This window comes from Salvelinus alpinus, chromosome 31 (assembly GCF_045679555.1).
Source record: "Salvelinus alpinus chromosome 31, SLU_Salpinus.1, whole genome shotgun sequence".
In the NCBI taxonomy this organism is placed as follows: domain Eukaryota; kingdom Metazoa; phylum Chordata; class Actinopteri; order Salmoniformes; family Salmonidae; genus Salvelinus; species Salvelinus alpinus.
In genome coordinates this window covers 10,318,577-10,331,413 of record NC_092116.1, presented here as the reverse complement: position 1 = coordinate 10,331,413, position 12,837 = coordinate 10,318,577, and the positions used below count along the sequence as shown (strand labels likewise).

The 12,837-nt window shown below is 42.1% G+C and overlaps 2 protein-coding genes across 6 annotated transcripts in view; one reads left to right on the top strand and one right to left on the bottom strand.

Moving 5' to 3' along the window:
• frem1a (Fras1 related extracellular matrix 1a) overlaps positions 1–3,040 on the bottom strand; it is a 30,390-nt gene extending 27,350 nt beyond the window's left edge. Inside the window, exons 1-2 of one of the 4 annotated variants that reach the window (XM_071378144.1) lie at positions 2,875–3,019; positions 1,550–1,762 (exon numbers count right to left, since the gene is read on the bottom strand). The gene's annotated coding sequence lies outside the window, so the exon portion shown is untranslated. Of the gene's footprint in view, positions 1–1,549; positions 1,763–2,874 lie in introns of all 4 variants that reach the window. The other 3 variants (XR_011672084.1, XM_071378145.1, XM_071378143.1) reach the window with 3 other exon arrangements.
• Positions 3,041–3,731: 691 nt separating this feature from the next.
• Positions 3,732–12,439, top strand: LOC139561708 (bone morphogenetic protein 4). Of its 2 annotated transcripts, XM_071378961.1 has the most exons (5): positions 3,732–3,800; positions 8,502–8,705; positions 9,019–9,673; positions 10,440–10,526; positions 12,127–12,439. In XM_071378961.1, the coding sequence occupies exons 1-5, from the start codon at positions 3,743–3,745 to the stop codon at positions 12,257–12,259; spliced, it is 1,137 nt and encodes a 378-aa protein (XP_071235062.1). In that variant the 5' UTR covers positions 3,732–3,742; the 3' UTR covers positions 12,260–12,439. The 2 variants fall into 2 exon arrangements, with proteins under 2 accessions (XP_071235062.1, XP_071235063.1); XM_071378962.1 differs by lacking the exon at positions 3,732–3,800 and having other exon boundaries at positions 8,309–8,705.
• Positions 12,440–12,837: the final 398 nt, after the last annotated feature.

Here is a 12,837-nt window from a genome sequence, read left to right as displayed (position 1 = left end):
AACCACTGGCATTGTACTGAGAGCAAGACGCGACACGTTTTCACCAACCCTGACTCTGATTATAAGGTTAACCTCGGTTGGAGGCATTCACAGGGAGGTTTAGAGCATGTTCAATGCACCAGTGTTGAAAGGAGCCTGTGTGGGCTAAGAAAAACACATAATAATGGAGTGGAATGGCTTTTTGTTGGTGTCAGTCACACAAAAATGTATTTGTCAAACTTCTAACTGCAGTACAACTCCAACTGGGTCTGTGACCCTCTTAACCAACTGAAACATGCAGCTTTTTTCCCCCTGTTCTTTGTTTGTGATTATAGTTTGAGGAAGGAGCTTGACAGCTATGGTGGTTGCTTCACTTGCAGCTCAGTTGGAATCTGTTGTGTTTTTACAGTGGGACGTTATCTAAAAAGCAGTCGCACAACGGTGAGATAATGGAGGCCTAATAAAAGTCAGTCAATTACGGTTGAAGACAGTTAAATAATTGAATTGTTGGGACAGAAAAATAGGCCAGGAGCTTGGATAAAAATGTTATCCTATACCAACCAGAATGAAAACACATGTCCATGAGTCTGTTTAAGACATACAGGTGTGTGTCTGCAAAGCATCAGATCCAGGATGGCCCTGGACCTGGCCCCCAAGAGTTGAACTTCGCTGTCCCCCAGGAGTGTGATGCAATCCCTCTGTCATCACCTCAAGCTCACAGCTCTCTATGCCCGTCATAGCACAGCCCAGGCATCTGCTCTGTGTCAGTCCAACGTAAGGTCTCAAAATTAGATTGACTTTTTTTCCAACTGAAACTGAAGTACGACCTGGCATCGGTTCATGTGTGTCTGCTTTCATCAATGAAACTGGTATTCATTCTGAAATAAACTGTGATTTTATCCAGTAATGTTTTGCAGGAGGCTGGATATGGGACAGGGTTATTCCCAAGCAGAACTGTACCAGGCCAGTTAGAAGTCATTAGACCTGGGAATGGACATTGATTTGTGAAATGAGGTCTGTAAGGTCGTTATGAGAATTGTCCCATGCTTTTTTATTTGTACATTGGGCAGGAGACTGTTTTACTCATATTTGTGCTTGTGTGCGTGCATGTGTCTGTGTTTACATGATTGTGTGAGTTGAATTGTGTCATGTGATACTTGGACTGGTCATGTGATCCTACGACTGACATATCCCAGAGCATGCTAGGTGGGTGGCCTGTGCCCTCCTGAATGCTCACTGACGCAACACAGTTCCAGGACCTGATTGGTGGGGGGTCAGATTGGGAGGATACAGGACAGCATACCAGGCCTGACTGTAAAATCAGGATTCGTATTGAGGAGAGGGGCTGCATGATATGGGTTGTGAGGCAAACGTTTAGGTGGAATGTCTGTAGCTACAGTATGTTTATTTCAATCTAGAGGGATCTCGTGATGTCAAACGGAATCATACTATCAAATAGATCCCTTACTGGTTTAGTATAAAACCAAGCTGTATTTACTATATCTTTAGAATCAGGCGTCCGAACTCCGGAGAATCAATCTCGCCAAGATCAAAGTCATCACCACTGTACCTCTTCAAAGACAAGTTGACACAAACTATCACTTCCGTGGCCAGTTCTCAGTGTTCAACTGAGTGTATAATTTGGGTCTTGCAGAGATGGGAATGTAGCGCTTCCCGTTGACAAGCGGGTCTTCTCCACAGCTGGGAATGCCTGGTGATCAGCTGCCTCCGCTCAACAGCCAAGCGCCACTGCACTGCGTCTCATCTCCGTAATGACAGGCTCCTGAGCAGCCAGCAATTTCCAAAGAAAGAGGAGTCAGAGGGAGAGAGCGAGAGAGAGAGAGAGAGAGAGAAAGAGAGAGAGTAGAGAGAGAGAGAAAATGAGTCCTGTATTTGGCAGTCAGCCAGCCAGCATATTCGTCCAACAGCCAAGTTGTGATGTGTCCCAGACTTCTTATGACAAGAGAGAGGAGTTTACTAAGTCCCAGTCCATGAGATTGATACAAAGGGAGGAAATGTAGGAATGATGTGTCTTCATATATTTGACTTCAAAAACAGAACGGAAACAAAACTGCCAACACGTTTCATTAAAATGCTTCAGGATATTTTTTGAGTGTCTTTGAACATTTGCAATATAATTACTGAGCTCAGTCAAGATGACTCGCGTAAGTGGTCGGTGACGAACTCCTGGAAAAGTGACACGCAAAACATACTTAACAGTCAAATTTCAAGCTCACTGTATTGTAAAGAACGTGAAGGTCATACAGTGTACTACTGCTGAAGACTCACAGCCGTCTCTCTGTCTTAACTAGGGCACACAATAACATGTCTGAAGAGGACCATGCAGTAAGAGAACCGCATGAAAGACTTGAGTCCAACAACTAATGCCCTAGTCTAGACTCATGTACTGACTTTAGGTTTGCACAACCACTTTATTGTGATATTTGTTGTTGCTTTAAGAGGCAGCTTTCTCACGAAAACAACACATTATTTTAGAAAGGTTTGAGTGTGTTTTTTAGAAGTGTGTGTGTGTGGGGGGGGGGCTCATTCCTGATCTCCTGGTAGCTTGAAGTACCATCATACATACCATCCTTCCTTTACACAACCGATCAGAGACCGGCTTGATAACAAATCCAGTGGACCAACCTTGTTTGTTTTATACAACTTGCCCTTCCCTTTCTTTTCCTGAAATGTTTCCCACTATAAAAACGTTAAATGACAAGCCAGACCACTACAGATCACAACTTTGTCTTTTAGTAAGAAAACTCACATCTCTTCAACTTTTCGAAACTCCTCCACATACTGATTGCCTTAAGGGGACAAATACAAATAAAGCTGTATTGACTGCCAACCAGTAAAGTCAACAGCAAGACAGACTGACTGACATGCCCTTACCTTATTAGTTCACAGCTCCTTCTCCCTCTCTTTCCCACCAGGAGCTCCCTCTGTTCATGCACTCCTCTCTGCTTCCCACAGCAACTGTCTAATTGACAGAGAACCTTGCTCACTCCTAAATGTCAATCCACACCCCACGAAGAGAGAGAGAAAAAGGAGAGAGGAATACGGGAGGGAAAACAAGCCTGTGCGTGTGCGTGCGTTCGGGGAGGGGGGGGGGGGGGGGGGTTGAGAAGAAGAAGGCTGACCAAAAAGGTAAGAGACTAAACAGAGCGGAAAGAACCAAAGACAAACACTGAGAGCTCAGATCAAAGGGTTCCTCTAAGTGCTCCTAGTGCTGTGTGCTTGGACCAAGACCTTTGTCATTATATACTAGGAGTGGGCTGAGAGAGAATAATATTTCACATCTGATTATCACCACACACACACAAAAAAAGACAGGCAAGAAAAACATCTTCTGAGCATATTTTGTAGTTTATCTACTAAGATCTTTGTAATTATATACTGGGAGTGGGGCTGAGGTGGACTAATATTTCAGATCTGATTATGACCACACAAAAACCAAGCTGGAAAAACATCTTCTTGAGTATATTTTTCTAGTTTATCTGTGTTTGTGTTGCTCCCATTCCCTCTTTCACTACCCCCCCGTAAGTTTATTTTCGTGGCCTTTCGTAATTATAGAACAATGATAACATCTGGAAGTACGAAACAACACCTCCAATCTTCTAAAAGCTTGCTTTGCAGGTCGGCTAACCTACTCCTAACCTATGCACAGATGCCGCCTGAGAATGTGTTCCATGCAGGGAAAACACTTGGGCTGTTTGGAAAGCTTTTTCTGAACCACTGTCTTGTTTGCCCATACAGATAGATGAGCAAGCGACTACAGTTCTTCCTCACTACAGTAATAATGTATGACTTGAGACCAGGTGAGTTCAATAGGTCATACCGTAGCAAAAATGATTTTCAACCAAAAACAAAAAGGTGCATTCTTAATGGACAAGTTCAGGTTGTAGCTCCCAATTCAAAATGTTTCAAAATGTTTTCTCCCTACTAAACAACAACAGCAACAAATGTGATGATGTTGAATCAACATAAGGGAATTTGGTATTTTTGTCACCCAACTTTTAACCTAAATCCAAACCTTTATGAAAAAATATTCCAGTTAGAGTGCAGTATAACTGCAGTTATTCTGCAATTGCTGCATTCAAAATACCACAGGGGACTGCAGTTAATGCAGTTTCAAAACTGCAATCTTTTTTTGTAAGGGATGACATGGTGACATCTTTGGTTGATTTCACATTGAATTCACGTTAGTTGACAACTCAACCAAATGTAAATCAAAACTATACAGTACCAGTCAAAAGTTTGGACACACCTACTCATTCAAGGGTTTTTCTTTATTTTTACTATTTTCTACATTGTAGAATCATAGTGAACACATCAAAACTATGAAATAACACATATGAAATTATGTAGAAACTAAAGAAGTGTTTAACAAATCAAATATATTCTATATTTGAGATTCTTCAAAGTAGCTACCCTATGCCTTGATGACAGCTTTGCACAATCTTGGCATTCACTCAACCAGCTTCACCTGGAATGCTTTTCCAACAGTCTTGAAGGAGTTCCCACGTTTGCTGAGCACTTGTTGGCTGCTTTTCCTTCACTCTGCGGTCCAACTCATCCCAAACCATCTCAATTGGGTTGAGGTCAGGTGATTGTGGAGGCCAGGTCATCTGATGTAGCACTCAATCACTCTCCTTGGTCAAATAGCCCTTACACAGCCTGGAGGTGTGTTGGGTCATTGTCCTGTTGAAAAGCAATTGATAGTCCCACTAAGCGCAAACCAGATGGGATGGCGTATCGCTGCAGAATGCTGTGGTACCCATGCTGGTTAAGTGTACCTTGAATTCTAACAGTATCACCAGCAAAGCACCCCCACACCATCACACCTCCTCCTCCATGCTTTACGGTGGAAACCACACTTGCGGAGAGCATCTGTTCACCTACTCTGCGTCTCAGAAAGACAAGGCGGTTTGAACCAAAAATCTCAAATTTGGACTCATCAGACCAAAGGACAGATTTCCACCGGTCTAATGTCCATTGCTCGTGTTTCTTGGGCCAAGCAAGTCTCTTCTTATTATTGGTGTCCTTTAGTAGTGGTTTCTTTGCAGCAATTCGACCACGAAGGCCTGATTCACGCAGTCTCCTCTGAACAGTTAATGTTGAGATGTGTCTGTTACTTGAACTTATTTGGGCTGCAATCTGAGGTGCAGTTAACTCTAATGAAGTTATCCTCTGCAGCAAAGGTAACTCTGGGTCTTCCTTGCCTGTGGCGGTTCTCATGAGAGCCAGTTTCATCATAGCGCTTGATGGTTTTTGCGACGGTATTGGAAGAAACTTTCAAAGTTCTTGAAATGTTCCGTATTGAATGACCTTCATGTCTTAAAGTAATGATGGACTGTCGATTCATTTTGCTTAGTTGAGTTGTTCTTGCCAAAATATGGATTTGGTCTTTTACCAAATAGGGCTATCTTCTATATACCAACCCTACCTTGTCACAACACAACTGATTGGCTCAAACGCATTAAGAAGGAAAATAAATCCACAAATTAACTTTTAACAAGGCACACCTGTTAAATTAAATGCATTCCAGTTGACTACCTCATGAAGCTGGTTGAGAGAATGCCAAGAGTGTGCAAAGCTGTCAACAAGGCAAAGGGCGGCTATTTGAAGAATGTCAAATATAAAATATATTTTGATTTGTTTAATATTTTTTTGTTACTACATGATTCCATATGTGTTATTTAATAGTTTTGATGTCTTCACTATTATTCTACAATGTAGAAAATAGTCAAAATAAAGAAAAACCCTTGAATGAGTAGGTGTGTCTAAACTTTTGACTGGTACTGTACATTGAAATGACATCTGTGACCAGTGGATAAGCCAGTATCAGGGTGAGCGCTAAAGTGCGGTGATTGTAATGATTTTCACCGAAAATGTACAACTACAGTATTAACGTCTAAATTTTTGTGAAACACTGAAATACTTTGATCAAAATTGAAGGATTCTGAACACTCTCCCTAGTCCCAACTATCTCGGGAGTTTGAAATCACTTTCTAGCCACAACCCTCACTCCAAGCTAAGCATCCATCAATGCACTTCGTCACAGTGACTCCCAACTTCACCAAAGCCTAGTTTGGAATAACCTTTCACCTGTGTGTCAGATATTAACCAAACACTGTGTAATCTACTGTTCACCATATCCCCCACTCTGACCCTCACCATGATTTAACCCATATAGAAATATTTATTATACTTTATATCCTATATTCAATCGCACTATTTCTTTTACCCCAATTTTCAATCTTGTCTCATCACTGCAACGGGCTCGGCGAGGCGAAGGTGGAGTCATGCGTCCTCCGAAACATGACCCGCCTAACCGTGCTCCTTAGCAACTGCCAGCCGCACCAATGTGTAGGAGGAAACACCGTTCATCTGGCAACCGGGGTCATTCAGCAGGCACCCAGCCCACCACAAGAAGTCACTAGAGCGCAATGAGCCAAGTAAAGCCCCACCAGCCGAACCCTCCCCTAACCCAGATGACGCTGTGCAAATTGTGGCACAGCCCGGGAATGAACCCAGGTCTGTAGTAACACCTCTAGCACTGCGATGCAGTGCCTTAGACCGCTGCGCCACTCTGGAGGCCCAGTCGCACTTTTTCTAACCCTGACTCTTATATACTCTTATATAAAAAAGGTGCTATCTAGAACCTAAAAGGTTATTTTTGGTTCCAGGTAGAACTATTTTGGGTTCCATGTAGAACCCTTTCCACAAAGGGTTCTACATGGAACCAAAAATAGTTCTACCTACAACCAAAAATGGTTCTCCTGTGTGGACAGCCGAAGAACCCTTTTGGAACCCTTTTTTCTAAGAGTGTATTATTCCATATAACATGAGCTCTAACTTTTCAAAAATTCTTCCTAGAAACTGTAACAGAAAATCTGTTACGTGTATCCGGAAGTTTAGAACTGAATAAAATAGAAGACAAATCTAAAAGGGGGTATGCGCCAAAACAGTTATTTAGCTAGCTCAGTCCCTGAGAAACTGTTTGTTGCTCTCTGAGGCCCATTAAGACGTGCAGTTTGTGTAAGATGTACATAAGTGGAACCAGCTTTAACTCCTGATGCTGACATATACACATAGATGAGTGCACACGCACACACTCACACATGCATGCACATACACACACAGGGTAGTAACAGATAGCCTTTCCGCCCCGCCTGGCAACACCCACCTCCAGAGCACTGAGGCACCAAATTAATCCTTCATCAGCCAGTTAATATAAAACAGATTAGTGATTTGTTAGCAAGCTGGTACTAAAGCTTTTTATTAACTTCTTTAGGAAGTTTTAGTTGGCACCCCCCCCAAAAAAATTATGTTTCTACCACAGATTTGGGGGGTTTAGATTTTTTTTTAAATGGTAGTCGTAAGGGTGGAATCATTACATAGAACATGTTTGTCTGTCTGTAAGGTTAGAGCATCCCTACAGCTATGGAGCACAGCTGCATCTTTGAATCAAATTAAGGTTCAGGGAACCTTGATGATTTGCTTCTGTCAGGCTGAGTCCAGTGAATTAGCTCCCTCTATTGACACTTTTATTTAATGACAAACGTAAGGTAAAATAAGTAATGAGAGTAATGTGTTACTTTTGGAAATGCATTCACTGATTGATTGGGTAGTCTGTTCGTAAAAATGTGATTTGGTTAGACTCCTTACAGGCCCCAACGAGGGCCTCGACTGCCTGTCCAACTGTAAAGTATTTTCTAATGTTTAATAATAAAAAAAACATGCATCTCTTCAAACAGGTTTTGTTCTCACGGTTGTTATCTTTTGTGGAGCGAGGGAAAAGTCTAAACATTTAAAACATCAATTGAGGCATCGCATGTAAAGTGCTTGTTGACCCTTACAATAATGCCTTGTCTTTTCTGTGGAACGTTCCCACAGTTTTTAGGGTGGACTAAAACTATATTCTGGTTAGGATATCTGACAATTTATGCAACCCATTGTGCTGCAAAAAATAATTCGGTCTCTAGAATAAAATGATACGGTATCCAAAATTTGATCATACTTTCAAATCAGCAGCAACTGAAAATCGCAGCCCTTTTTAATTCCAAAACCAAACGGGGGAACAATGTTGTACTCAGCCCCCATTGCAGAAACAGTCACTATAATGATGCTTGTCAAATGGAGTGTGACATTCCAGAGGTTCTCTGTGTGATCCCTAATTGCTTTCACAGAGTTCTGACGGTTCCTGGAGTTCTAACAACCCAATTAGTGAGTGACCCGCCTTTCGGTCCTTTCTGTCCTTCTGGGGCATGAGATTGAGGCTTGACCGTTTCTCACCATTCTTTGATCAGACAAGAGGACGATAAGACATCGGCTCATCCCCAAATTCTGTTTGTGAAGTTGGATTTGTTTTTTTATCGAAGGTTCAAAATGGCCTTTTAGGTGGATTAGCCTACCGCCGAATCCAAGGTTTGATTGTTGAGTTTCCTGTTTGAGGTGCTTACAAGCCATGTTGTTCCTTCTCCTGTTGAATTGTGCCTGGGGCTTATTGCTCACAGATGACCTGGAAGGTGCCATCGAGGAGAATAAGGAGCTGGGCAAAGCCATTCTGGAGATGCTGCACATCAATAAGCTGTCTGCACCCCATGTGGCCAAACCACACCCCTACATGAGACAGGTCTATCAGCTTCTGGACACACAAGAGGCCCGAGACTTGGGAAGCTCTGATGGAACACTGGTGCAGAGTTTCCGGAGTGTTCTGGGTAGGAGCCTAACTTGAAACCGTTATACCGTAAATAAGATATTTTCCTGACATTGATTGGTCCTCATATGGAATTTGAACAATATGTTTAATGTCTTATTAGCTAGTGAAATTCCTGTTAGTCCTGAAAACAATTCTAGCTTGCAGTTAGCTAATATCAGCTTTATTATACCATAGTTGTTCAAGGAAAGTTGTGTATGTGATGTTATTCATTGATGCCTGTGTTTTGTGTGTTCTGTGCTGTGGGCCAACTTTGGATGCAATCAACTAGATTGATTAACATTGTCTCTCTTTATGTTCCTTGGACCAAGCAGGCCCACCGCATGCCCCTGCAGGATGGATCTGGTTCAACGTCTCCCACCTGAAGCCTTCTATGGCCGTGGCTGAGCTCGTCCTGCTCCGCAAGACCCTCCACCCCGACCCCCTCAGTGTCACGGTGGCCCTGCACAGCCTGACCCGGGGGGCGAGTGGCCTAAGTGTGAGCCCTCCCCTCGAGGAGAGGATCCTGACCCTGGATCAGCTACCCCCGTCTGGCTATGATGTGTTCGACGTGTCCCCCTTCATGTTCTCCTCCATGCCTCTGGACGTGGTGGGCTTCCAGCTGCGCTACACGGACGAGAGTGGGAGCCTGGTGCTTCATGAGGCCCTGACCCAGAGCCTCTACTGCCTGGGGGGCGGCTCCCTCAGCGAGCCCCTGCTGGTGGTGTACCGGGCTAGGCCGCTTCGCCCCCAGACGACGGCTGCCACCAATGGGTTCCGGCCTGAGCGGAGACAGCGCCAGCACTGCAGCACGAGGAGCCATGAGAGGAGGAGCCTCTTCCTGGCCAAACGAAATGGCTACAAGCGCCGCCGCTTTGATGCTAGCTCTGACCCACAGTGTCGGCTCTATCACCGCTATGTTGACTTCAACAAGGGCGATCTGGCAAACTGGATCCTACAGCCGTCAGGGTTCAATGCTACCTTCTGCAGGTGGGAACGTCACACAAATATACATTGAGCTCCAAAAGTATAGGGACAAATTCACTTATATGTTTATTAAAGTAATAAAAGGTAAAATATTTGGTTCCCTATTCCTGGTAGACAGTGACTACCTGTGACTCTAGCCTGTGACTCTCCACATTTGTTGGATTCATTTGCTGTTTGTTTTGGTTGTGTTTCAGATTATTTTGTGCCCAATAGAAATTAATGGTAAATAATGTATTGTGTCATTTTGGAGTCCCGTTTACTGTAAAAAACAACAGAATATGCTTATTAACTCTTCTACATTAATGTGGCTGCTACCATGATTACAGATAATTCAGAATGAATCGTGAATAATGATGAGTGAGAAAATGACAGAAGCACAAATATCATACTTAACGTTGTACTACTTTAATACACGTAAGTGAATTTGTCCCAATACTTTTGGTCCCCTAAAATGGGGGACTATGTACAAAACGTGCTGTAGTTTCTAAACGGTTCAACCAATATGGATGAAAATACCCTCAAATTAAATTGGACAGTATGCACTTTAACCTCATAGTCATTGTATCATTTTAAATCCAAAGTGCTGGAGCCAAAATAATAACAAAATGTGTCACTGTCCCAATACTTTTGGAGCTCACTGTAAATTATGACTTAACTACCCAAGCTATGATGTCATTGCAGTCAGTTTTGCCCGCTGACTGGGTAGTGAAGTGATCATACAATACATAACCTTTGATGTATTTATAATCAGAGCGTTATCCCATTTCAGAGGTACCTGCCACATTGGGAATTCAGAAGTGTCCATAGAAGGATTTAGACCAAGGAAAATGTCACCTGAGGAGAGATCAGTACATAGGTATGTGTTGATGGATTGACTGGATTAACCTTACGTCAGTTACGTACATGTCCCTTTCGGACAGTAGATACGAACCCTCTATTACCTTGCCAGCTAAAGAACTGGCAGTGGATCAAACCATTGTGAGGCAAAGGGCGGCGGGGGTCGCAATCTTTTGAAACTTAAAAACGCGCTATTAAGTGTCTATAACCAGCACAAGTGCTTTCATTGCGTATTATTAATATTATTGAAATTACATAGTTATGTTTACAGTGATATATTGGGGGGGACAAATCATATTTTTCCCAAGATGGGGGGGTCGTGTCCCCCCGTCCCCCCTGGGATTTCCGCCTATGGGTATGTGTTGAGAACTCGATATCCAGTATGCACTACAGATACTGTAGTAGCCTTTGTGTAGCTATTTGTAGACAATACTGCCCTACAAAGGCAAAACACAGTAACTACACTTTCAGTCAAAATGTTGTTAAGACTGAAATGAGGCGTTGTAGTATCTGTTTTATCTTGTGACAGTGTCCTGGTTCTATTATGTTCTGTTTCAAAGAAAATGGAGTTTGAAATTTGCAGTAACTACAAAATCTAAGGAAAAACCAAGGAAAACAGCAGTAACGGAAGTTACTGCACTTTTACTTTGTTTAACCATGTTTTGACTGCAGTTACCCGCTCTGCCATGCAAAGACAAAGAGCAGTAAACACGTAAACAGTGAAACTGAAAAAAATGGCTTTAAAGTTATTTGCTGTCCAGACAAATACAATATATTGTAGGTAGATAAGTGATAACGCACTGATGTATCATCTTATTAGGAAGACATTTTTATGCATACCAACCATGACCTATGACCCATAAATGAAATAAATGACCATACAAAGTCAAACAGAAAGACAACAATTAAATTGGATAAACACATTTAGATTGTAGATATATATATTTTTAAAATATAAATGTTCCGTGTGATGAAATAGTCCTTACCTCATGGCGAAAAAATGCTTGTGGGTTACCACAACAACATTCAATACATGAAAACACAACTACACAACACCATTAAGTATAGTTGGAATGTAGTTGGAACTCTCAAGCTGTTTCCTTCAAACAGAAAAACAACAGAGTTGAATAAACACATTTAGATTGTAGATATTGCACTTTGCCTTTGCATGACCCATATTTAAGGTCAAATCAGTGGTCATGGTTGATCTGCATAAAAATTACTTCACAATAACATGATACATCAGTGCATTACCACTTATCTACCTACAACATAATTGGCTGGCTAGCAAAAAAACTTTCAAGCAATTTTTCTGTTTCACTGTTGGCGTAATTACTGCGTTTTGCCTTTGTAGAGCAGAATAGACATCCACTTTGTATAGTTTCATATCCATTAGGACAATATTATTCTGCAGGATTGTTGTAATTAGGGTTGCAAAATTCTGGTAACTTTACCAAAATTCCCAGGTTTTCCAGAAAATCCAGGATGGAGGATCCCTGATTTCCTGCATATTCTCTCCTGATTCTGGGAGTCTTCCAACCGGGATTTCTGTTACAGGAATTTTGCGACCCTACAACTACGTCACTGTAGTTGTAATATTTCGTTTCCTTCAATTTCAGCTCCAACTGTGTTCCACTGGAGCTGTCATCTCTCACCGTGATGTATAGGAGTGAAACGGATGACGTCATAATCCAGAAATTTAGAGATGCTAGGGCAGAGAGCTGCACATGCCAGCGACAGGCTAAGCATTGAAACCAGCTCCCACGTACAGTATTTACCTATCCTAGCCACTGGAGGGCGAAATTGCTTATTGAATCTGAAGTAGGATGCCTGCTAGCAGACCGGCTAGTAGACCTGGGAGAAAAGGATTAGGGTAATTTTATGTTTTGACAAATCTATGAACGAGGGTTGATAGACTGTATGTTCTGGTGTGGTGGGTGAATAAAAAATACACTTGAAAAATGTCCTCCTGTTTACTACATGTGTTACAACTCAAGAGCTTTTAGTCCATCCAATACAAGCATTAGAATAAAGAATCAATTGAATACATTACACAAACAGGCTTTTTGTTATAAGACTTGTCGTTTGGAAGTGCAGCAAAACAGATTTTTTTTTTTACAACTGTATACTATATTATAGGCTAATTTACATATTGTACCTATCTGATCCTTTCAGATCTACAATGGTGCTTGTAGGGTTATGGGCTCGGCGCGGGTTGGGGTTGATTCGGAATTTAGCCTTTCCTCCCATAGGGCCAGTGAACCACAGCTTTATATGGACAAAATTCCAGCTATCAAATGACAAGTGTAAACCAGGGATTAAAAAATATT

Excerpts from the sequence above, each read along its gene's own strand:
- LOC139561708 (XM_071378961.1), top strand. The coding sequence starts at position 3,743 with ATGAGCAAGCGACTACAGTTCTTCCTCACTACAGTAATAATGTATGAC. Across the intron at positions 3,801-8,501 it reads AATGTATGACTTGAGACCAG|ATGACCTGGAAGGTGCCATC; the intron begins GTGAGTTCAATA and ends TATTGCTCACAG. Across the intron at positions 9,674-10,439 it reads TTCAATGCTACCTTCTGCAG|AGGTACCTGCCACATTGGGA; the intron begins GTGGGAACGTCA and ends ATCCCATTTCAG.